This window comes from Oncorhynchus gorbuscha, linkage group LG08 (assembly GCF_021184085.1).
Source record: "Oncorhynchus gorbuscha isolate QuinsamMale2020 ecotype Even-year linkage group LG08, OgorEven_v1.0, whole genome shotgun sequence".
Lineage (NCBI taxonomy): Eukaryota > Metazoa > Chordata > Actinopteri > Salmoniformes > Salmonidae > Oncorhynchus > Oncorhynchus gorbuscha.
The window spans coordinates 63,494,907-63,517,530 of record NC_060180.1 but is presented as its reverse complement, the minus strand read 5'-3'; the positions used below and the strand labels follow the sequence as shown (position 1 = coordinate 63,517,530).

The 22,624-nt window shown below is 43.9% G+C and overlaps 1 protein-coding gene across 3 annotated transcripts in view; it reads right to left on the bottom strand.

Annotated features, from left to right (window-relative positions):
- Window positions 1-18,465, bottom strand: part of plppr4a (phospholipid phosphatase related 4a) — a 38,220-nt gene extending 19,755 nt beyond the window's left edge. Inside the window, exons 1-4 of one of the 3 annotated variants that reach the window (XM_046360185.1) lie at window positions 18,314-18,465; window positions 9,618-9,803; window positions 1,696-1,825; window positions 1,266-1,464 (exon numbers count right to left, since the gene is read on the bottom strand). In XM_046360185.1, coding sequence (XP_046216141.1) covers window positions 1,266-1,464; window positions 1,696-1,825; window positions 9,618-9,803; window positions 18,314-18,346 — 548 coding nt within the window. In that variant the 5' untranslated portion in view covers window positions 18,347-18,465. Of the gene's footprint in view, window positions 1-1,265; window positions 1,465-1,695; window positions 1,826-9,617; window positions 9,804-17,457; window positions 17,925-18,313 lie in introns of those variants that run through there. The other 2 variants (XM_046360184.1, XM_046360186.1) reach the window with 2 other exon arrangements.
- Window positions 18,466-22,624: the final 4,159 nt, after the last annotated feature.

Below are 22,624 nucleotides of genomic sequence, written 5' to 3'. Positions count from 1 at the left end.
TTTGGGTAGGCCAGGGTGTGACATGGGTTTATATGTTGTTTTTCGTATTGGGGTTTGTAGTATTTGGGATCGCGGCTAATTAGGGGTGTTGTATAGGCTTGGCTGCCTGAGGCGATTCTCAAATGGAGTCAGGTGCTTATCCTTGTCTCTGATTGGGAACCGTATTTAAGTAGCCTGAGTTCGCGTTGTATTTTGTGGGTGTTTGTTCCGGTCTCTGTGTTTGTCACCAGATAGGCTGTAATTAGTTCTCGTTTCGTTTGTTGTTTTCGTAATTCAGTTATTTCATGTACCGTTGTCATTCATTAAAGTCATGAGTAACCCACACGCTGCATTTCGGTCTGACTCTCTTCATTCAACAGACGAACAACGATACAAATACAACATTCTATGAGTACAACACATGATCGAGGGATACTACAGTATGTAGTAAAGTATCCTATCGTGTACTACAGTTTCTGTATACTACTACAATATTTTTTACTTTCTGACGGCACTGTATACTGTTTCAAACTTTACTATATTACAGAGGCATGCTAATGACCATATGTGGTAACCCACTAGAGATGACCTTGCAGGCCAAGCTCCAAGGTTAAGTTTGCCCTAAGTTCTAATCTAGGATCAGCTTCCCCTACACTAGTCCTAATCGTAACCATTAGTGGGGAAAATGCAAAACTGTCTAGGGCAGGGGTGGGCAAATGTTTTGGCTGAAGAGGCCACATCAGGATTTCAAAATTTAGCGGAGGGCCGCATAGATTTATATTTGGGCTGATTTGTTCAACAAAAGCAATTTGCGTGCCAGAAAAAGGGCAGTTATTTTAAAATACACAGGTCCGTTATAATTTCTGTGAAGTTTTAGACATTCAAGAGTGGCCTGGAGTGTTTTTCTAATAATACCTCTCCCTTCAAATAAAAATAGTGATACTTCCCGCGGGCAGTATTTTGCCCACCCCTGGTCTAGGGGCAACTTCACCCTACACCTGTTTCCACAGACACAGTGGAGATTATTCATAAATGCTGACTGCCATGGTCAACCACATGTTCTACCAACTATCTAGTTTCTCCTGAGGGTGATGGTGCATGCGTCATTCCAACCTCTATGCATATTTTAAATACATTTTCAGAACAGTCTGGTTTACTGGGCCCGTATCCATAAACTGTCCAAGGGTAGGAATTCTGATCTAGGATCAGATTTTCCCTGTCCATTTAATCTTATTTATTATTACTTGTTTATTAACGCAAAAATGATCCTAGATCAGCACTCTAACCTGCCAGAGTTGATGACGGCTGGGTCTGCTCCATCAGAACAGATGTCCTCTATGATGAAGGAGCTGTCGTCACAGGTCATGTTGAGTATGGTGTAGTTGGGTTTACACACTGTCAGGAAGTAGGGGGCGTGGTAACCCGTCGACAGCTGGATGATGTCAGTGATGAGAGCCGTGATGCATAAGCCAAATACATGGACCCCTGGTAGAGAGAGATGGGAGGAAGAGGTGAGAGACAACCCGCAAAGGTGGGGACAGAAAGAGGGAGAGCAAGGGAGATATTACTCAGCTAATCACCAAAAGACAAGACAAAACACTATACAAAACATGTGGCTGTTCACTACACAGCTAGGTCCCACAGAGTTTATGTTTTGTGAAGTGAGATACACCATATGTTTTCATATGTCATGATTGAGAAAATATCAAAACTTACCAACAAACCGAACAGCTCGCCGTATATACGAGTTGAAATTGCAGCCGGCTGCGTTGATATTGGCCTCTGTTTTGACCCCACTCTTTTTCCTGGACAGACAGCAATACAGGATACCTTCTCCTATCATTATCTAGGGAGAGATTTGACAGAAAGGACAGACAGAGTGAGGGTTTAATTCCTGTATGTTGAATAATTGGACCAAATAATGTATTAATAGGAGTGCAATTCCATTCCTGAATTGACTGGAATTTAAATGGCAATGACACTAACTGACAGATAAGTTATTTATAATCTCAGTTATGAGTTGCCTGTGGATAGCAGCAGCTGTTAGGGAAGGAGAGATAGCTAAAGTCAATGCAGGGCTGCTCCACCACCTAAGCCTTCTGTTGTGAATCAGCTAAAACAACTACAGTATGTGCCTATGACAGCCTGACAATGAGGCAGCTACACTAACTGTCTGCATGTGGGGCAGCTACGCTAACTGTCTGCCTGTGGGGCAGCTACACTAACTGTCTGCATTTGGGGCAGCTACGCTAACTGCCTGCCTGTGGGGCAGCTACACTAACTGTCTGCCTGTGACACCTGACGCCATGCTGAGGTAGAGATCTGTTACAACAGGACGGCAGCTGCGACAAACCTTAGACAGCTAGCACGTACCATCTCACCTGCTGGGGAGAAACAACTGACCTGTGTGGAAACACTAAACATCTCTTTCGAACCATCAAACCAGCGTGTGAGATTTCCCTTGGCACATTTTTTTATATATATCTTTTTTAATTTCACCTTTATTTAACCAGAAAGGCGGCCAAATGAGGTGTTGGCTTTGGGGATGATCAGTGAGATATACCTGCTGGAACGTGTGCTACGGGTGGGTGTTGTTTTCATGACCAGTGAATTGAGATAAGCCGGAGCTTTACCGAGCATAGACTTTTTTATATATATATTTTTGTATATACTTTTAAAAATGTTTACCCCTTTTTCTCCCCAATTTCATGGTATCCAATTGTTTAGTAGCTACTATCTTGTCTCATCGCTACAACTCCCGTACGGGCTCAGGAGAGACGAAGGTTGAAATTCATGCGTCCTCTGATACACAACCCAACCAAGCCGCACTGCTTCTTAACACAGCGCCTTCCAACCTGGAAGCCAGCCACACCACAGGAGTCAGTGGTGCACGATGAGACAAGGATGTCCCTACTGGCCAAACCCTCCCTAACCCGGACAATACTAGGCCAATTGTGCGTCGCCCCACGGACCTCCCGGTCGTGGCCGGTTACGACAGAGCCTAGGCACGAACCCAGAGTCTCTGTTGGCACGCTGGAGCTGCAGTACTGCATCCTTAACCACTGCGCCACCCGGGAGGCTACCTAGCATAGACTTATAGATGACCTGGAGCCAATGAGTCTGGCGACGAATATGTAGCGAGGGCCAGCCGACTAGAGCATACAGGTCGCAGTGGTGGGTGGTATAAGGTGATTTGGTAACAAAACAGATGGCACTGTGATAGACTGCATCCAGTTTGCTGAGTAGAGTGTTGGAAGCTATTTTGTAGATGACATCGCCGAAGTCGAGGATCGGTAGGATAGTCAGTTTTACTAGGGTAAGTTTGGCGGCGTGAGTGAAGGAGGCTTTGTTGCGAAATAGAAAGCCGATTCTAGATTTGATTTTTGATTGGAGATGTTTAATATGAGTCTGGAAGGACAGTTTACAGTCAAGCCAGACACCTAGGTATTTATAGTTGTCCACATATTCTAGGTCGGAACCGTCCATGGGTGGTGATGCTAGTCGGGCGGGCACAGGCAGCGAACGGTTGAAAAGCATGCATTTGGTTTTACTAGCGTTTAAGAGCAGTTGGAGGCCACGGAAGGAGTATTGTATGGCATTGAAGCTCGTTTGGAGGTTAGTTAACACAGTGTCCAAGGAAGGGCCAGAAGTATACAGAAGGTACACATAGGCACGCCCTTGCTGAACAACTTAGTATTCATTGTCAAATTTTGTTACTGTTCTTTAACAGCCTATGTTTTTAAAATTTTTGATTCTAGGATCAATTACTACTGTATAGCCTATACTGTACAGAAAAACATGTGCGTTCGGCACAGTAGGAGGCACATGACATTTAATAGGGCATTGCCTGCATTTACTTTAATGATGAGAGGATCAGTGAGTGGGAGCAAATTAAACAGGCAGTATATATAGTCAAGGCAATCATATCTCCTGCTGCAGTGTAGTGATGTTATATAGATGATACTGCATTTCTTAAAGAAGGGACCCAATATGAAGTTAATGACTCAAGGAGAACGATAGGAGTTGCATTAACCATCACATGTTGCTAGAGGCAAAGCCATTATACTGAAAGGTTTTTAGTATGGCTTTGTATGGCTGTCTGTAGTTTTTGTGTGTAATACTAAAGATGACCTAGTGACCCATTTCTTCTCAACAAAAGGAATTTGATTACAAGTCGCAGCTAAACATCTGAACCGTATCCAAGTTGCCTGCGAAGCCAGTGTCATACTGCGATAACGTTGTCATAGCTAAAGTCAAAGAAAGCAACATAGAGAAACCAAGCGTAATCTGTGTGTTTCGACCAAACATCAAAACCAAGTAATTCAAGCATAAACAAAAACAAGAAAAGCCTTCACTGGGAAGCTGTTTTATAAGTCATAAAATCTGTCTGTCTGTCTTTCTGTCTGTCTGTCCCTCTGTCTGCCTGTGTTGATGTTCTGACAGTGGCCCTAGGTGGACAAGGCATGACACTGCAAGAAGCACCACCCCGCAGGTTGCCTAGGTGATAACAGTCGAAGGAGAGAAAGAGAATGTGTCGCCGATTGAAACGCAGTCAAGGGAATATTTGCTGAGGAGCATTGAGAGAGAGCAGCAGCAGAGTGATGCTAAGAATTGTACAAATATAACATGTCCAATTAATGGATAATTGTATGAATATAACACGTCAAATTAATGGAGAATTGTTTGAATATAACACGTCAAATTAATGGAGAATTGTATGAATATAACACGTCAAATTAATGGAGATTTGGGGTGATCATTTTAGTCAATAAGATTCTTGCTACGTAGCTTAACTTTCTGAACATTCGAGACGTGTAGTCCACTTGTCATTCCAATCTCCTTTGCATTAGCGTAGCCTCTTCTGTAGCCTGTCAACTATGTGTCTGTTTATCCCTGTTCTCTCCTCTCTGCACAGACCATACAAACGCTCCACACCGCGTGGCCGCGGCCACCCTACTCTGGTGGTCCCAGCGCGCACGACCCACGTGGAGTTCCAGGTCTCCGGTAGCCTCTGGAACTGCCAATCTGCGGTCAACAAGGCAGAGTTCATCTCAGCCTATGCCTCCCTCCAGTCCCTCGACTTCTTGGCACTGACGGAAACATGGATCAACACTGCTACTCCTACTGCTCTCTCTTCGTCCGCCCACGTGTTCTCGCACACCCCGAGAGCGTCTGGTCAGCGGGGTGGTGGCACCGGGATCCTCATCTCTCCCAAGTGGTCATTCTCTCTTTCTCCCCTTACCCATCTGTCTATCGCCTCCTTTGAATTCCATGCTGTCACAGTTACTAGCCCTTTCAAGCTTAACATCCTTATCATTTATCGCCCTCCAGGTTCCCTCGGAGAGTTCATCAATGAGCTTGATGCCTTGATAAGCTCCTTTCCTGAGGACGGCTCACCTCTCACAGTTCTGGGCGACTTTAACCTCCCCACGTCTACCTTTGACTCTTTCCTCTCTGCCTCCTTCTTTCCACTCCTCTCCTCTTTTGACCTCACCCTCTCACCTTCCCCCCTACTCACAAGGCAGGCAATACGCTCGACCTCATCTTTACTAGATGCTGTTCTTCCACTAACCTCATTGCAACTCCCCTCCAAGTCTCCGACCACTGCCTTGTATCCTTTTCCCTCTCGCTCTCATCCAACACCTCCCACACTGCCCCTACTCGGATGGTATCGCGCCGTCCCAACCTTCGCTCTCTCCCCCGCTACTCTCTCCTCTTCCATCCTATCATCTCTTCCCTCCGCTCAAACCTTCTCCCACCTATCTCCTGATTCTGCCTCCTCAACCCTCCTCTCCTCCCTCTCTGCATCCCTTGACTCTCTATGTCCCCTATCCTCCAGGCGGCTCGGTCCTCCCCTCCCGCTCCGTGGCTCGATGACTCATTGCGAGCTCACAGAACAGGGCTCCGGGCAGCCGAGCGGAAATGGAGGAAAACTCGCCTCCCTGCGGACCTGGCATCCTTTCACTCCCTCCTCTCTACATTTTCCTCCTCTGTCTCTGCTGCTAAAGCCACTTTCTACCACGCTAAATTCCAAGCATCTGCCTCTAACCCTAGGAAGCTCTTTGCCACCTTCTCCTCCCTCCTGAATCCTCCTCCCCCTCCCCCCCCTCCTCCCTCTCTGCAGATGACTTCGTCAACCATTTTGAAAAGAAGGTCGACGACATCCGATCCTCGTTTGCTAAGTCAAACGACACCGCTGGTTCTGCTCACACTGCCCTACCCTGTGCTCTGACCTCTTTCTCCCTCTCTCTCCAGATGAAATCTCGCGTCTTGTGACGGCCGGCCGCCCAACAACCTGCCCGCTTGACCCTATCCCCTCCTCTCTTCTCCAGACCATTTCCGGAGACCTTCTCCCTTACCTCACCTCGCTCATCAACTCATCCCTGACCGCTGGCTACGTCCCTTCCGTCTTCAAGAGAGCGAGAGTTGCACCCCTTCTGAAAAAACCTACACTCGATCCCTCCGATGTCAACAATTACAGACCAGTATCCCTTCTTTCTTTTCTCTCCAAAACTCTTGAACGTGCCGTCCTTGGCCAGCTCTCCCGCTATCTCTCTCTGAATGACCTTCTTGATCCAAATCAGTCAGGTTTCAAGACTAGTCATTCAACTGAGACTGCTCTCCTCTGTATCACGGAGGCGCTCCGCACTGCTAAAGCTAACTCTCTCTCCTCTGCTCTCATCCTTCTAGATCTATCGGCTGCCTTCGATACTGTGAACCATCAGATCCTCCTCTCCACCCTCTCCGAGTTGGGCATCTCCGGCGCGGCCCACGCTTGGATTGCGTCCTACCTGACAGGTCGCTCCTACCAGGTGGCGTGGCGAGAATCTGTCTCCTCTCCACGCGCTCTCACCACTGGTGTCCCCCAGGGCTCTGTTCTTGGCCCTCTCCTATTCTCGCTATACACCAAGTCACTTGGCTCTGTCATAACCTCACATGGTCTCTCTTATCATTGCTATGCAGACGACACACAATTAATCTTCTCCTTTCCCCCTTCTGATGACCAGGTGGCGAATCGCATCTCTGCATGTCTGGCAGACATATCAGTGTGGATGACGGATCACCACCTCAAGCTGAACCTCGGCAAGACGGAGCTGCTCTTCCTCCCGGGGAAGGACTGCCCGTTCCATGATCTCGCCATCACGGTTGACAACTCCATTGTGTCCTCCTCCCAGAGCGCCAAGAACCTTGGCGTGATCCTGGACAACACCCTGTCGTTCTCAACCAACATCAAGGCGGTGGCCCGTTCCTGTAGGTTCATGCTCTACAACATCCTCAGAGTACGACCCTGCCTCACACAGGAAGCGGCGCAAGTCCTAATCCAGGCACTTGTCATCTCCCGTCTGGATTACTGCAACTCGCTGTTGGCTGGGCTCCCTGCCTGTGCCATTAAACCCCTTCAACTCATCCAGAACGCCGCAGCCCGTCTGGTGTTCAACCTTCCCAAGTTCTCTCACGTCACCCCGCTCCTCCGTTCTCTCCACTGGCTTCCAGTTGAAGCTCGCATCCGCTACAAGACCATGGTGCTTGCCTACGGAGCTGTGAGGGGAACGGCACCTCAGTACCTCCAGGCTCTGATCAGGCCCTACACCCAAACAAGGGCACTGCGTTCATCCACCTCTGGCCTGCTCGCCTCCCTACCACTGAGGAAGTACAGCTCCCGCTCAGCCCAGTCAAAACTGTTCGCTGCCCTGGCCCCCCAATGGTGGAACAAACTCCCTCACGACGCCAGGACAGCGGAGTCAATCACCACCTTCCGGAGACACCTGAAACCCCACCTCTTTAAGGAATACCTAGGATAGGATAAGTAATCCCTCTCACCCCCCTTAAGTTTTAGATGCACTATTGTAAAGTGACTGTTCCACTGGATGTCATAAGGTGAATGCACCAATTTGTAAGTCGCTCTGGATAAGAGCGTCTGCTAAATGACTTAAATGTAAATGTAAATGTGATCATCAACCAGCAAAATCAGGACATTATATTTTAGGCCAACACTTTTCATAAAAGTCCATGGGAAAGTGTCTCGCAGACACCTTAAGGTTTGCTGTTTTCTGACATTACTAGTGTATAGAATACAGAAGACACCATAGACGGAACAACGTAGAGATGTTATCTTTATAGAAGATACTATTACAAAACCATGACCTTTAGCAAAATGATGACACTTGACCCCTACACCCAAGAGCAGAACACTTCTGGAAGAGTGAGATATTAAATATTAAAACAATGAAAACCTATTCTTAACTAGACCCTAAAAGCGGAACCACTCTACAAGAAAAAACTCTAGGGAGCATACACTTCCCTCAGAAGTGATCCCATTGCCTATGAGCGAATTCATCTGCATGAGTAAACACATCTGAGCATACTTTAGGGAGAAAACCCTTCTGATTAATCCAGGAAAATGAGAATGCTAAATTATTAAATGTGATACTTTTTGGAATGAACCCCAGACATTGTAAGCAAACCCTTTGGATTCTCCCTGGACCCTTAGGAGTGAACTCTCATTCAGCATGAATAAACCATAAGATGTGAGCACTGATAAGTGGATGAACCCTTTGGAAGGAACACACTGAGTATAAGGACATGCTGGCCGTGAGTAACCCTTAGAAGTGAAATATGAAGAGTGAATTTTGCTGGTACACTAAATATAGAACCCTTAGAGGGGGACTATCCACACTCACAGAGAGTAAACCAGGACTGAGTGAGTTTGCCAGCAAACAGGCCCTAAAGCCTTAGATGTGATCCCTTGGTAGTGCAATTAGGGTCCCTTGAGAGTAAGAGCACACTGCTGTTATGAATTTAAGATGTTGACACTATTCTCAGCATGCTCTGGTGAATGGAGAGGGTGAACTCTGATCCGGAGAGTAAAACTGATCCTAATCTATTTGATCTATTGGAATCATGATGCTTGTCTTGGGTCATGTTCATTTGGCACCAACATAATACATTTGACTTAAACCAGGAGTCACTATCTGGATTTGTCCAACAAGATATGCTAATTTCTGTTTCTGGTTTGGAAATAGCTATTTCCACCATGCTGATCCATTGGAGTGTGCTAGATAACTAAAGCTTATTTTATTAAACTCCATTGTTGCATGTACTGCATTATGCATTAAATATGTGCTTTTCATGAAGATATAGCATTGAACCTCATAATCTGTATGCATCTTATGTTTTTCTTCATGGGTTCGTGCAGGTGACTGTGCATCATGACCTCCCCAGACAAATTGGTAGAATAGTTAGAATATGTGTTGGAGGTTGAAATGGGAGACAGTGCTAAGTTTCTTGGGAGGAGGCTGAGCCAGTGCTATAGCAGCTGGTCACATGCAGGAACACATGCAATGAGTTATTGTTTTATGCTTCTTGTTTCATGAAGAATGTATGCATTTTCTACATGTGAGTTAAAATTCTTAAATTAATTCCATACATCTGTTGTTTGTCCAGAACATCCAGGAGGATGGATTTTGCTATAAAATGCTGTGGCTCAAATCCCCTCGTTGAGTTCTCAGTGATTACCGACCAGCTCCATTAATGCACTAATTCAATAATAAAGTTGGATTGTTTTGAAGAAATCTAAAAGTCTCTCCTTTTGATTACAATAATTCCACCACAGGAATGAGGTTTGTGGTTACACTGACCGTGGCTGCAGGTCCAGCGAAGGCCAGACTGAAGAGAATAAGGAAGGGGATGGCCTCCTGAGCGGGCTCGATGTAGGGCATGCTCAGACTTCGGTCATTGCAGCTGTAACCTGACCGCACCGGTTTGAACACATCTGTCAGCTCCAGAAAATACAGACTGACCACAGAGGAGGCCAGGATGGGAAGCTAGAGAGAGAGAGAGAGAGAGAGAGAGAGAGAGAGAGAGAGAGAGAGAGAGAGAGAGAGAGAGAGAGAGAGAGAGAGAGAGAGATGAGAGACAAAGAGGGGGAAAGGTTAGAAGCTGTCTTAAGAACATATGGCAAGCAGCAGACTGAAAACAGACTAACATTAGAGCACTGTCAGACAAGCCATCCAAAAGACAACCCACTCTTCTTCAAAATTACATCCTTCCTGAGTAACTGTCATCCTTCCTGAGTGATCCTCATCCTCCCTGAGTGATCCTCATCCTCCCTGAGTGATCCTCATTCTTCCTGAGTAATCTTCATCCTTCCTGATTAATCCTTATCTTGACCTGAGTAATCCTAATCCTTCCTGAGTGATCATCATCTTTCCTGAGTTATCCTCATCCTTTCTGAGTAATCCACATCCTTCCTGAGTGATCCTCATCCTTCCTGAGTGATCCTCATCCTTCCTGAGTGATCCTCATCCTTCCTGAGTGATCCTCATCCTTTCTGAGTGATCCTCATCCTTTCTGAGTAATCCACATCCTTCCTGAGTGTCCTCATCCTTCCCGAGTGATCCTCATCCTTCCTGAGTAATCCTCATCCTTTCTGAGTAATCCACATCCTTCCTGAGTGATCCTCATCCTTCCTGAGTGATCCTCATCCTTCCTGAGTGATCCTCATCCTTCCTGATTGATCCTTATCTTGACCTGAGTAATCCACATCCTTCCTGAGTGATCCTCATCCTTCCTGAGTGATCCTCATCCTTCCTGATTGATCCTTATCTTGACCTGAGTAATCCACATCCTTCCTGAGTGTTCCTCATCCTTCCTGAGTGATCCTCATCCTTCCTGAGTGATCCTCATCCTTCCTGAGTGATCCTTATCTTGACCTGAGTAATCCACATCCTTCCTGAGTGATCCTCATCCTTCCTGAGTGATCCTCATCCTTCCTGATTGATCCTTATCTTGACCTGAGTAATCCACATCCTTCCTGAGTGATCCTCATCCTTCCTGAGTGATCCTCATCCTTCCTGAGTGATCATCATCCTTCCTGAGTGCTGAGGACTTTTAAACTATAATTCTCTTTCCAGACAGGGCCACAAAGGATCAGAAAATGCTTCCATTCAGTGACTTAATAACTTGAACTACAATTTAATTTGGCAAACTAAAAAACATAAAGGATACAATAGGAATAAGTGGTTCTATATTATACACAATTGTGGTAAGAGTGATTGGACCCCAATTATACTTGTAATGGCTAACATAACAGAATGGAAGTCTCTATATAAAAGATTTACCCCTAGCACCTGTTGATGACCAACTGAGTTACTTAATGTTTGTACTCATATCTTTTCTTATTGTTGTTGCATTGTCGAGAAGGAACCTGCAAGTAAGCATTTCATTGGACGGTGTATACCATGTGTATCAAGTACATACCACTAATAAAACTTGAAACTGTTACCCAAGCACAAAAACACTGTGTATTGCAGAGCATGACCTGAACATAGAGAACATACAATGGCTTACAGTGGCTTATGAAAGTGGTTACACAGGGTGGATTTTCCATTCATTCTCCATTTATAGTTCTCTCTACCTCAGCAAAGAAAAGCAATTATCTGAGTGTTCTGTGAGACCTGAATTTCTACAGCAATTACACAGACAGTTTCCATATGCCTCTTGCCAATGGTGATTACAAATGATTACAAAACAGCAACAGAATGGGATAGCATACGATCTGTTGAGGATCAGTATGGGCGTGCGATCAAAAACGATGGAAATGTAACATTTGAAGGGAAATGTTATCTTACTACAGCTGACCAAAGGCATCTTCAGGAGCTACATTTACAGATCTTACATGAGTGAGATCAATGTTCTTTGTTGGGGACGGGGGTTACAGTACGGAACTCTTTAAAGTAAATGTACACAAATGGGACTTTCTCGCACCAGGAGTTTCTCGCACCAGGTCACAAGGTAAGGAAAAACTCCTGGCCCTACACAACTCCTCCCTCCTGAGGCTTTCTCCATCATGCACTGGAGACTAAGGGTTCAATTCAATCAGATCTGCTTTAGCCGATATCCACATGTCGGAGGTGGAACTGCGTTAGAGATGTCAAATCCACAAGTGGCTCCCGGCAAACTAGAATTTGAGATGTATTCTACGCTTCCAATAGGCTGATAGGCCTAATTATTTAATTCAATGATTTGATCTTTGTTATTAGGGCTCCCGAGTGGAGTACCGGTCTAAGGCACTGCATCTCATGCATCTCAGTGCAAGAGGTGTCACTACAGTCCCTTGTTTGAATCCAGGCTGTATCACATCCCATCGTGATTGGAAGTCCCATAGGGCAGCGCACAATTGGCCCAGCATCGTCCGGGTTTGGCCGGAGTAGGTCGTCATTGTAAATAAGAATTTGTTCTTAACTGACTTGCCTAGTTAAATAAAGGTTAAATAAATAACTATTTCTATATAGCCTAAACTTTCTCTTTCTGAACTTGTAACGCGAATGGGACGGGTGTAGGTTCGTGACAAGCAGCTGTTCCCCGATTTGACAGCTCCAACGCAGTTACACCTCTGACACCGCCAAAACATCAGCTATGTGGGTGTCGCCTACTGCCCATTAACGTTTGATCTGATTGAATCACTAGTTCTAAATGAGACTAATTCCGGTCAATTAAGACTCCAACCAGAAGGAATTTAGAACCAACCCAATATGGGTCAATGGGTTATTTCTTCATGCAGTTTCCAACCTGCTAATATACCAGCACTATAAACAATAAGGTCTTGCTTAAAATTATACTGGCATTAACAAAATAATGAAGAGGATCATCATGATTGATATAATGCTACAATAACTGGTTCAACGAACGACCACAACAGCTGACAATGCTACTACTACTATACTACTACTAGTACTATTAATACTATACTACTACAACTACTATACTACTACTAATACTACTACTGATGCTAATAATGCTACTACTATACTACTACTACTACTACTATACTATACTATACTACTGCTACTACTATACCACTACTACTACTACTACTACTACTACTACTACTACTACTACTACTACTAAAACAACCAAAACCAGAATTTTGACCTACTATTTATGAGCAAAAGAATAAACGAACATAAACAATGGCATCAAAATAATGCCTAGCAAACTATTGGTATGAACCTAATCACAAACAAACACCTTAGAAGCTGTGCTACATGGATGCTTCCTGGTTGCCCACCACACTGACAGCACTTTGCAACCTTGTGCTCGTTTAATAAGAGCTTATCATGCAAGTCTGTTCCTGCATCTGTTTGATTACTGACATCCAGGTTATGTGTAGGCTTTCTGCTTGTTGTGATGACACCAGTTAATTTACTATATAATTGAGCTCCATGAAGCAAATAACTGAATGATGATCTGCACGACCATCTTGCCTGTCACTAAGCAGTTGTAAAGGAACATCCATCTGAATATGCTGAAGGTAAGGAGGAACAGTAGGTTGTCCCCCACCAAAGGGCAAATGACAAAAATGCAATTCCAGTAAATCTGGAAGGCTCTGTTTGAGCAACCATTGTTTTTAGCCACTTCTGCTGTAGTTATGTAGTAAACGTCGAATACTAACCATAACCATAGAAATAGGAATCCCCATTCAAGTCAATAACGCCATGATGGATGGCATTCTAGCGATTCTATTTCTATGACCATACACTAGTTTTAAGTTATTCAACATAACTTGGGTTGATGGCTTCCAGAGATAATGTTTTGTATTTCATTGCAATCCTATGATAGAAGAGACTGGGCCACCAGGGCAGCTCACAAGATCAAGTGGCTAGCGAGGCCAGTGATTTAGGTCCCAGGGTTTGACACTTTTATAATCCAATGATCCCTCATACTCTCTCTCTCAGATGGAGTCTCTCTCTCTCTCTCTCTCTCTGTCTCTCTCTCTCTCTCTCTCTCTCTCTCTCTCTCTCTCTCTCTCTCTCTCTCTCTCTCTCTCTCTCTCTCTCTCTCTCTCTCTCTCTCTCTCTCTCTCTCTCAGGGAGCAGATCCATTGTCTACCAAGGGCTATCCTTCTTGTTGATGTCACACTTAGACAGAGAGTTAGCCTGCATTCATGTCCTGTTGAGGTTCTTTATGTTTACTGAAGCATAGCAAACACAGTCGACATATTCAGCTAAAGAGGGTAGAGGAAGAAGTAGAGGATGGAGCAGAGAACGCTGCTTGGTGCTCAAATTAGACATTGTGCACCACTGTGTGGTTTCTCCATTTTCACTACTCGTATCTTGTTTTCCTCTCACTCACATGTTAGCAGGACATTTGTGTTGTTATCGAGCAGCACTGACCTTGCTGATAGCTGCTTTATTGATGAACAGTTCTACTTACTATGACTGATATCTTGTTGTCTTACCTAGCTACAGTTGAAGTGGGAAGTTTACGTACACTTAGGTTGGAGTTATTTATACTCGTTTTTTTTCAACCACTCCACAAGTTCCTTGTTAACAAACAATAGTTTTGGCAAGTCGGTTAGGACATCTACTTTGTGCATGACACAAGTATTTTTTCCAACAATTGTTAACATACAGATTATTTTACTTATAATTCACTGTATCACAATTCCAGTGGGTCAGAAGTTAACATACACTAAGTTGACTGTGCCTTTAAACAGCTTGGAAAATTCCAGAAAATTATGTCATGGCTTTAGAAGCTTCTGATAGGCTAATTGACATAATTTGAGTTAATTGGAGGTGTACCTATGGATGTATTTCAAGGACTACCTTCAGACTCAGTGCCTCTTTGCTTGACATAATAAGACAATCAAAAGAAATCAGCCAAGACCTCTGAAAAACAATTGTAGACCTCCACAAGTCTGGTTCATCCTTGGGAGCAATTTCCAAATGCCTGAAGGTACTACGTTCATCTGTACAAACAATAGTACGCAAGTATAAACACCATGGGACCACGCAGCCGTCATACCGCTCCAGAAAGGAGACGCGTTCTGTCTCCTAGAGATTAACGTACTTTGGTGCGAAAAGTGCAAATCAATCCCAGAACAACAGCAAAGGACCTTGTGAGGATGCTGGAGGAAACAGTACAAATGTATCTATATCCACAGTAACACGAGTCCTATATCGACATAACCTGAAAGGCCGCTCAGCAAGGAAGAAGCCACTGCTCCAAAAACGCCATAAAAAGACAGACTACGGTTTGCAACTGCACATGGGGACAAAGATCGTACTTTTTGGAGAAATGTCCTCTGGTCTGATGAAACAAAAATAGAACTGTTTGGCCATAATGACCATCAATATGTTTGGAGGAAAAGGGGGAGGCTTGTGTAACCAATGTGAAATGGCTAGCTAGTTAGCGGGGTGCGCACTAATAGCATTTCAATATGTGATGACACTCGCTCTGAGACCTTGAAGTAGTTGTTCCCCTTGCTCTGCAAGGGCTGCGGCTATTGTGGAGCGATGGGTAACGATGCTTCGGTGGTGTCAGTTGTTGATGTGTGCAGAGGGTCCCTGGTTCGAGTCCAGGTAGGGGTGAGGAAAGGGACAGAAGCTAAAACTGTTACATTAATGTTGTTGACCCGGATCACTGGCTGCTGCAGAAAAGGAGGAGGTCAAAAGGGGGGTGAGTGTAACCGATGTGAAATGGCTAGGTAGTTAGCTGGGTGTGCGCTAATAGCATTTCAATCAGTGACGTCACTTGCTCTGAGGCCTTGAAGTATTTGTTCCCCTTGCTCTGCCACGGCTTTTGTGGAGCGATTGGTAACGATGCTTTGTGGGTGTCAGTTGTTGATGTGTGTGGACGGTCCCTGGTTCGAGGCCAGGTAGCGGTGAGGAGAGGGACAGAAATTATACTGTTACACTTGCAAGCCGAATAACACCTTCCCAACCATGAAGCACGGGGGTGGCAGCATCATGTTCTGGGGGTGCTTTGCTGCAAGATGGACCGGTGCACTTCACAAAATAGATCATGAGGGAGGAAAATAATGTGGATAAATTGAAGCTTCAGTCAGGAAGTTAAAGCTTGGTCGCAAATGGGTCTTCCAAATGGACAATGTGCCCAAGCATACTTCCAAAGTCATGTAAAATGGCTGAAGGACAACAAAGTCAAGGTATTGGAGTGGCCATCACAAAGCCCTGACCTCAATCCTATAGAAAATGTGTGGGCAGAACTGAAAAAGCAGGTGCGAGCAAGGAGGCCTACAAACCTGACATTTCACATTCTTAAAATAGAGTGGTGATCCTAACTAACCTAGGACAGGGAATGTTTACTAGGATCAAATGTCAGGAATTGTGAAAAACTGAGTTTAAATGTATTTGGCTAAGGTGTATGTAAACTTCTGACTTCAACTGTACGTAAAATGAATGCACAAACTGTAAGTCTCTCTGAATAAGAGCGTCTGCTAAATGACACAAAATGTAAATGTAAAACCAAAAGAGTCAGCGTTAACAGACAAAGAAGAGAGAACCTCTGCTTGTCAGTGACATAGGTTTGCATTGCAACCCTCCTTACCTGCACTATAGAAGCCCCCTGAGAATGCTTGTCCTACTTAATATGGGCGTCGTGCCCCTCTCCCATGTGTACATCCAAGAACCAGGCCATATAGCCTTCAATGGCTGCATTTACACAGGCAGCCCAAGTCAGATCTTTTTCAGAGCTGATTGGTCAAAAGATCAATTTGTGTAAAAAATATCAGAATTGGGCTGCCTGTGTAAATGCAGCCTATGTAGGGGAAAACATTAGACACACCCGATGCTCTTTCAGGTAATCATCTATGGTTAATCTTCACTTGATCTATAATGAATGGTAAAACCTACAAATTTGTTGGAGCATCATCAAACTCATAATAATGCATTGAAACCACGCAGCAGTCTTCAGTACTATGGAGAGCTCCCAGATTCAGCAGATGACATTACTGTCTTTGCCAGTTAGGCCTCTAGTCACAAAACATGCTAATGCATTTATTAATCCATTGGCTGTATAGGCTTATGTCATTTTACATAGGCGTCACATGCTGTATAACAGAGTAATCCTGCATAAACTAGCATGGCATATCAATATTCATGATTTGCAGTTTCATTATAATCACTGCGTGGGAGAAAACTAACAGGGCTAAATATGTTTCCTTCCTGTTTTATCTTGAACGCACCCTTGGGAGTCATTTTAGCATAATCCAACTAGTTTTGGACGAACATTCTCTAAATTATGTGGGTGTTGAGTTATATGATCGATAAAATAGAGATTAAACAAGAGAGATGTGACTATTCGAGTCACAAGATTAAAATGATTTATTCTCTATCATGTTCACCACTTTAAATCATCGCTACTGTATGAATCTGTGATATGACACAAATGACAGAAAGACACGAGGAGAGCTCGTTAACCTTGAATAAGTAGCTTTATGGCAACCTCATCATTAATCCTAGCTTTGATCGTGACTGCCATACCAATGCACAGCGCCGTGACTGAAAATTGCACACATTTTGCGCGGCTACCTGTAGGCAATGAGATGCATACAATAAGATACAGCTGCATTTTGTTGCATTTCCGCTGTCAGTGACCGCATATTCATTCAAAACCATAGATATTCTATTAAATTATATTATTATTATAATGTTCTAATTCCTAATTGTATTAACTCACCTACCTCAACGAAATAGAAACATGGCAGTAAGGTAACGCTGTCTTTGGTCACCTTTCCTTTTAATCTCTCTTTTGCAGACATGATGAACCTCCTGTCTCTCCTTTGAGAGGCCGGAGACAGAGAGTTGTATTTAATTCCGCCCGTAATTTTGGCAATGTAAGAGATTATGCTTCTGTAGCTGGTGGTTTCTGCTCCATCGCCAAGTGTCGCGCTTGTGTTGAAGGAACCGCTCCACTGCAGTCAGTCACTCGCGCAAAGAATCACTGTATCGAAACCAGCCACAAAACCAAATGATACAATTCAAAACATTGTGCGTATTTAGATATCTAGAGGGCAGAAACATGTTCCAAATATTGCATTACATTCCTTGTGAGTATTTAGTATTTGCAGGTGACAACGATGTGGAACGACTCGAGAAGGAAAATGCTAAAAAGATCGATACAAGTGACGTAAGAACAAATGTACTTAAAACCTATTTTTCGCACGGGTGGCGCGCATTAGAGTACGCGCATACCCGAATGAATACTGGGTGCATGACAAGTGTTTGTATGTGTTACACATATAACTATTGTAGAGTCGCCCCTCTAGTGTTGCACCACTAATTGTTCATTTTCATATCAACACAAAATCAATTTTGCCTTTGTAGCCTAAGTGTCTAGATCAGAGAGCTGCAGGCAGAGAGCTGGATGCAGAGGACACACACACACACACACACACACACACACACACACACACACACACACACACACACACACACACACACACACACACACACACACACACACACACACACACACACACACACACACACACACACACACACACACACACACACACACACACACAAATACCCACCTCCAATTTCATTGCTGTACAACACAAACACATCCTCAACTTCCCTCTGGTTTTCCCCTTTTTACAGAATGCTTTCCAATCCAGTTTTGCTGGTTTTCTGTTGCTCTCTGTGTTATTCCACACATGTCTTTAAGTGTGAGATTCCTGCCATCTTCCACCTCTTCTTATGACAACCTAGTGAATACTGAGACAGTTAGTTGAAATGTGTCACCCCATCTGGGATTGAAACTCTCAGCTCAACCACAGTGTCTGTTAACTCCTTCATGTGGTCAGTGAGTTCACTTCATGTTCTTATGTGGTGGTGGCAGTTGCATCATCATAGTATTGTGACTGTCATTTCAGCTTTATTCATTATCTGGAAGGCATTTGGGAATTTCAGAGCACACCATCAGTTGCCCTCTCCTTCCAATAAACACTGGACAATAAGCTTATTTATAACCCACAGTAGCTTCATGCAGACAGAAATGGAAACCCCCCACACGTTCATCTCCAGTTTAACTCTCTCTTGAATTACTTCAGATATGAGATAAAAAGCGCTTGGGGATTAACCATTGCTGTAGTGTAGGCTGCAGAAAAGTTTGATGAGATGTGTTCAGGTGTCCAGAAGTCAAAGCAGATGCTGCTGCCATCTAATGGTAGAGCTTTAATATTACAATAGAACGGAAGACAGCATCCCAATTGTTTGGAAAAGCTTCCTTTCCTTTCTACCTTAGTACTGTAGTGAGTTCTTCTGAGACATGTGAGCAGACCAGACAAACTGTCCTTGTGATAGAGTACAACTACTGCATAACACAGTTTTTCCTGGTCAAGTAACATGGTCAGGAAGAATCCAGGGGCTCTAACTGAAAGTATTATTGAAAAGATGCATTCGAGACATTTCAACTGTCAGTGATTAACTAGGAAATGTGCCAAAATTCAGGGGGTCGCTGAAGGGGGGGGGGGGGGGGGTTGCCCAGGAGCCATACAAGCTAGAACCGACACTGTTCCTACAGATACCTTGTAACTGGAGATTCCTTCAAAACGATTGTCTACAGTTACCGTGTAGGGCACTGCAAGGTTGGATGACCTGGACCATCTGGGACTGCCTCCTGGGGGAATTCAGGCCTGTGAAGGTTACCTGTCAAAGATTTCAGCAACCCTAGTCACATACTGTTCTCTCTGCTACCGCACGGCAAGCTCCGGTACCGGAGCACCAAGTCTAGGTCCAAGAGGCTTCTAAACAGCTTCTACCCCCAAGCCATAAGACTCCTGAACATCTAATTAAATGGCTACCCAGACTATTTGCATTGACCCCCGCCCTTTTACACCGCTGCTACTCTCTGTTGTTATCATCTATGCATAGTCACTTTAATAACTCTACCTACATGTACATATTACCTCAACTAACCGGTGCCCCTGCACATTGACTCTGTACCGGTACCCCTGGTATATAGTCTCGCTATTGTTATTTTACTGATGCTCTTTAATTACTTGGTACTTTTATTTCTTACTCTTATCCATATTTTTTTTACTGCATTGTTGGTCAGGGGCTCGTAAGTAATAATTTCACTGTAAGGTCTGCACCTGTTGTATTTGGTGCATGTGACTAATACAATTTGATTTGATACCTGTGTCCTGCATACATTAACTTCATGGATGGAAATGAGGACCAGGAGGGGATCTGCAGCTCGATGCAGTGTGCCAGAGGAGAAGTCTGCTGCTCTGCAGGATGTTTCAAGGATGGGGTCCAACAACGCAGCAAGAGAGGCAATCCGTGTGGGAGATCGTCACCTCCTACTTCTTCAAAGATGATGCTGTTCCCTGGCAACACCATAGACTACACTATGCACAACCAAAGGCTCTTTTAAGAGCCATCCACATTGCAATAAGACTATTCTTCCATTTACTTAGCTATGTTAACTGCAGTTATTCAATTTCAGTTTCTCTCCCTTTGATTTCTACTTCTCAGGTGAGGGTGTTGTGTAGGTAAGGGTGTGATGTCTGTACAAAAACAAAACAGGCTATTTTAAGTCATCCATATTGAAACAATGGAGAACAATTAGACACCCTATAACCCACACCTACACACCTTCACCTCCTTCCACCTTCAAAGAACACCAAGAGTGCTAACCATGGAGAATAGTAAGACACTTCATTATTTCTATAACTACACTATATTGCTTGTCCTTGTGTCTGTGCATGTTTTTCAGCATAAAGTACTCTGCAGCCAATTAGTGTGGACACCAGGTGAGGCCACACACACATATTCCTGTTGAACATTGTCTCTTTACTACCTCATTTTCTCAATAACAGTCTCTATCCTTCACTTTATCTCTCTCTCACCTTCTCCCTAAATCCTTTAGGTTATATCAGCTGTGTCGGTGAACCCCTCCCCCCTTTGAACTGGCTACATAGAGGGCACAACATGTTCAGAGGTGAGAGGTCACTTGGTCGGGTCAACAGGAAGTATTATTAAAGAGATGTTTTACATAGAAATACAGATAGAGATGGAGTATACTCAGAGTTAATGATCCAAGGTCAGTTTTGCACTTCATCTCCTGATGATTATGATGACTGCCAGTGTTAGAATACAAAAAACACAAGGCTAAATCATGCTCTCTCTCTCTCTCTCTCTCTCTCTCTCTCTCTCTCTCTCTCTCTCTCTCTCTCTCTCTCTCTCTCTCTCTCTCTCTCTCTCTCTCTCTCTCTCTCTCTCTCTCTCTCTCCCTCTCTCCCTCTCTCTCTCCATCTGTCTCACAACTGCAGGTATGTTTTGATGTGAGAGAGGATCCCAACCCCCGACCAGCTATAGCTAGGGGATATCTCTAGTCTTTATTCAATTTTTTGGGGGGTATATGTTTTTGTAACTTTTTTACCCATTGTTTCTCCACAATTTCTTTATATCCAATTGGTAGTTACTGTAGTTGAGGACTTGGTGGACTGTATATTCTGTAGGGTTAGGTTTACTTGTTCTCTTCCAGGCGCTTGTAAGGGCACAGATGACAGACCGGTAGGAATCTAGTTGAGGTTGTCTAATGACGCTGATTCACATATCGTAGTAATGGCACAGCACAGTGCATGGCTTGACAATTGTGTTAACCAAGAGTGTGTGTGATTCTGAAAAGGGAGAAATTAAATGCAATAGTAAATGGAAGGTATAGGATAGGAAGGTACAACCTGCAATTACATAAGCTATAAATAATATGGCTACAATAGGTTGTCTGCTGCACAGGGCAATACAACCTAACACCATAGCTGTGACTTCCCCAAGGAATGATCAGAGGAGTGAAACTACACAACAGTACTGAGGAGCACCATCATCCTCACACAGTTTCATGAATTGTAATGTATAATTCATCCTCAAGGTCATTGCTAACAAAATACCCACACAATCTATAAAGTATAAATCCATACAACCACAGGGAATATACGACTAGACACTGATATGCTAAATGTCTAAAATTGGATGACAGAAACAAGAGCAAGCTTAGAGTTACTAGCTCTCAGTAAAAATGCAAATTCGTATAACAAAGGAGTGCGTCCACAACACATGAATTGTAAGAATATGAACTCACATTTATGAAGGATGCACACTGGCCTTGGCTAGGTAATCATACGAGATGGATGGAACTTATGAAGGCTTGTATACTTTCTCTAGTTTCTTCCTCCTCATTAGTTAGAGATCGGGGAGAAAAAGGGATTTAAAAAAAAATATTACAAATATGCGTCCTCTGAAACAAGACCCTGCCAAGCCGCACTGCTTTTTGACACACTGCTCGCTTAAGTCAACTGACCAATGTGTCGGAGGAAACACTGCACAACTGTCAACGTGCATGCACCCAGATTGCCACAAGGAGTCACTAACGTGCGATGGGACAAGGGCTTCCTGGCCAGCCAAACCCTCCCCTAACCCAGACAACACTGTGCCAATTGTGCGCCGCCTCATGGGATATCTCTAGTCTAGCAATAGATGCTGTTGTTTTGTCTGTATAGCCTCATTTAATAAGATTATCAATAGTTAGCTAGCTAGCTAGGATATATCAGTCAGCTAACCATTGACAGTAACTGCAGTTCATTACTAAGTCAATTAGCACTAAATCATATGCAGCAATTGAGAAATCTTACCTCATCTTGGAACTTTGACAATTAATTAAATGACATGTTTCACAAAAAATATATACAGTATATGAGTAGTGCAAATATGTATCAATCTGATAAGTCACTTTTTGTGTTTTACAATTGAAGTAGGAAGTTTACATACACCTTAGTCAACTACATTTAAACTCAGTTTTTCACAATTCTTGACATTTAATCCTTGTAAAAATGTCCTGT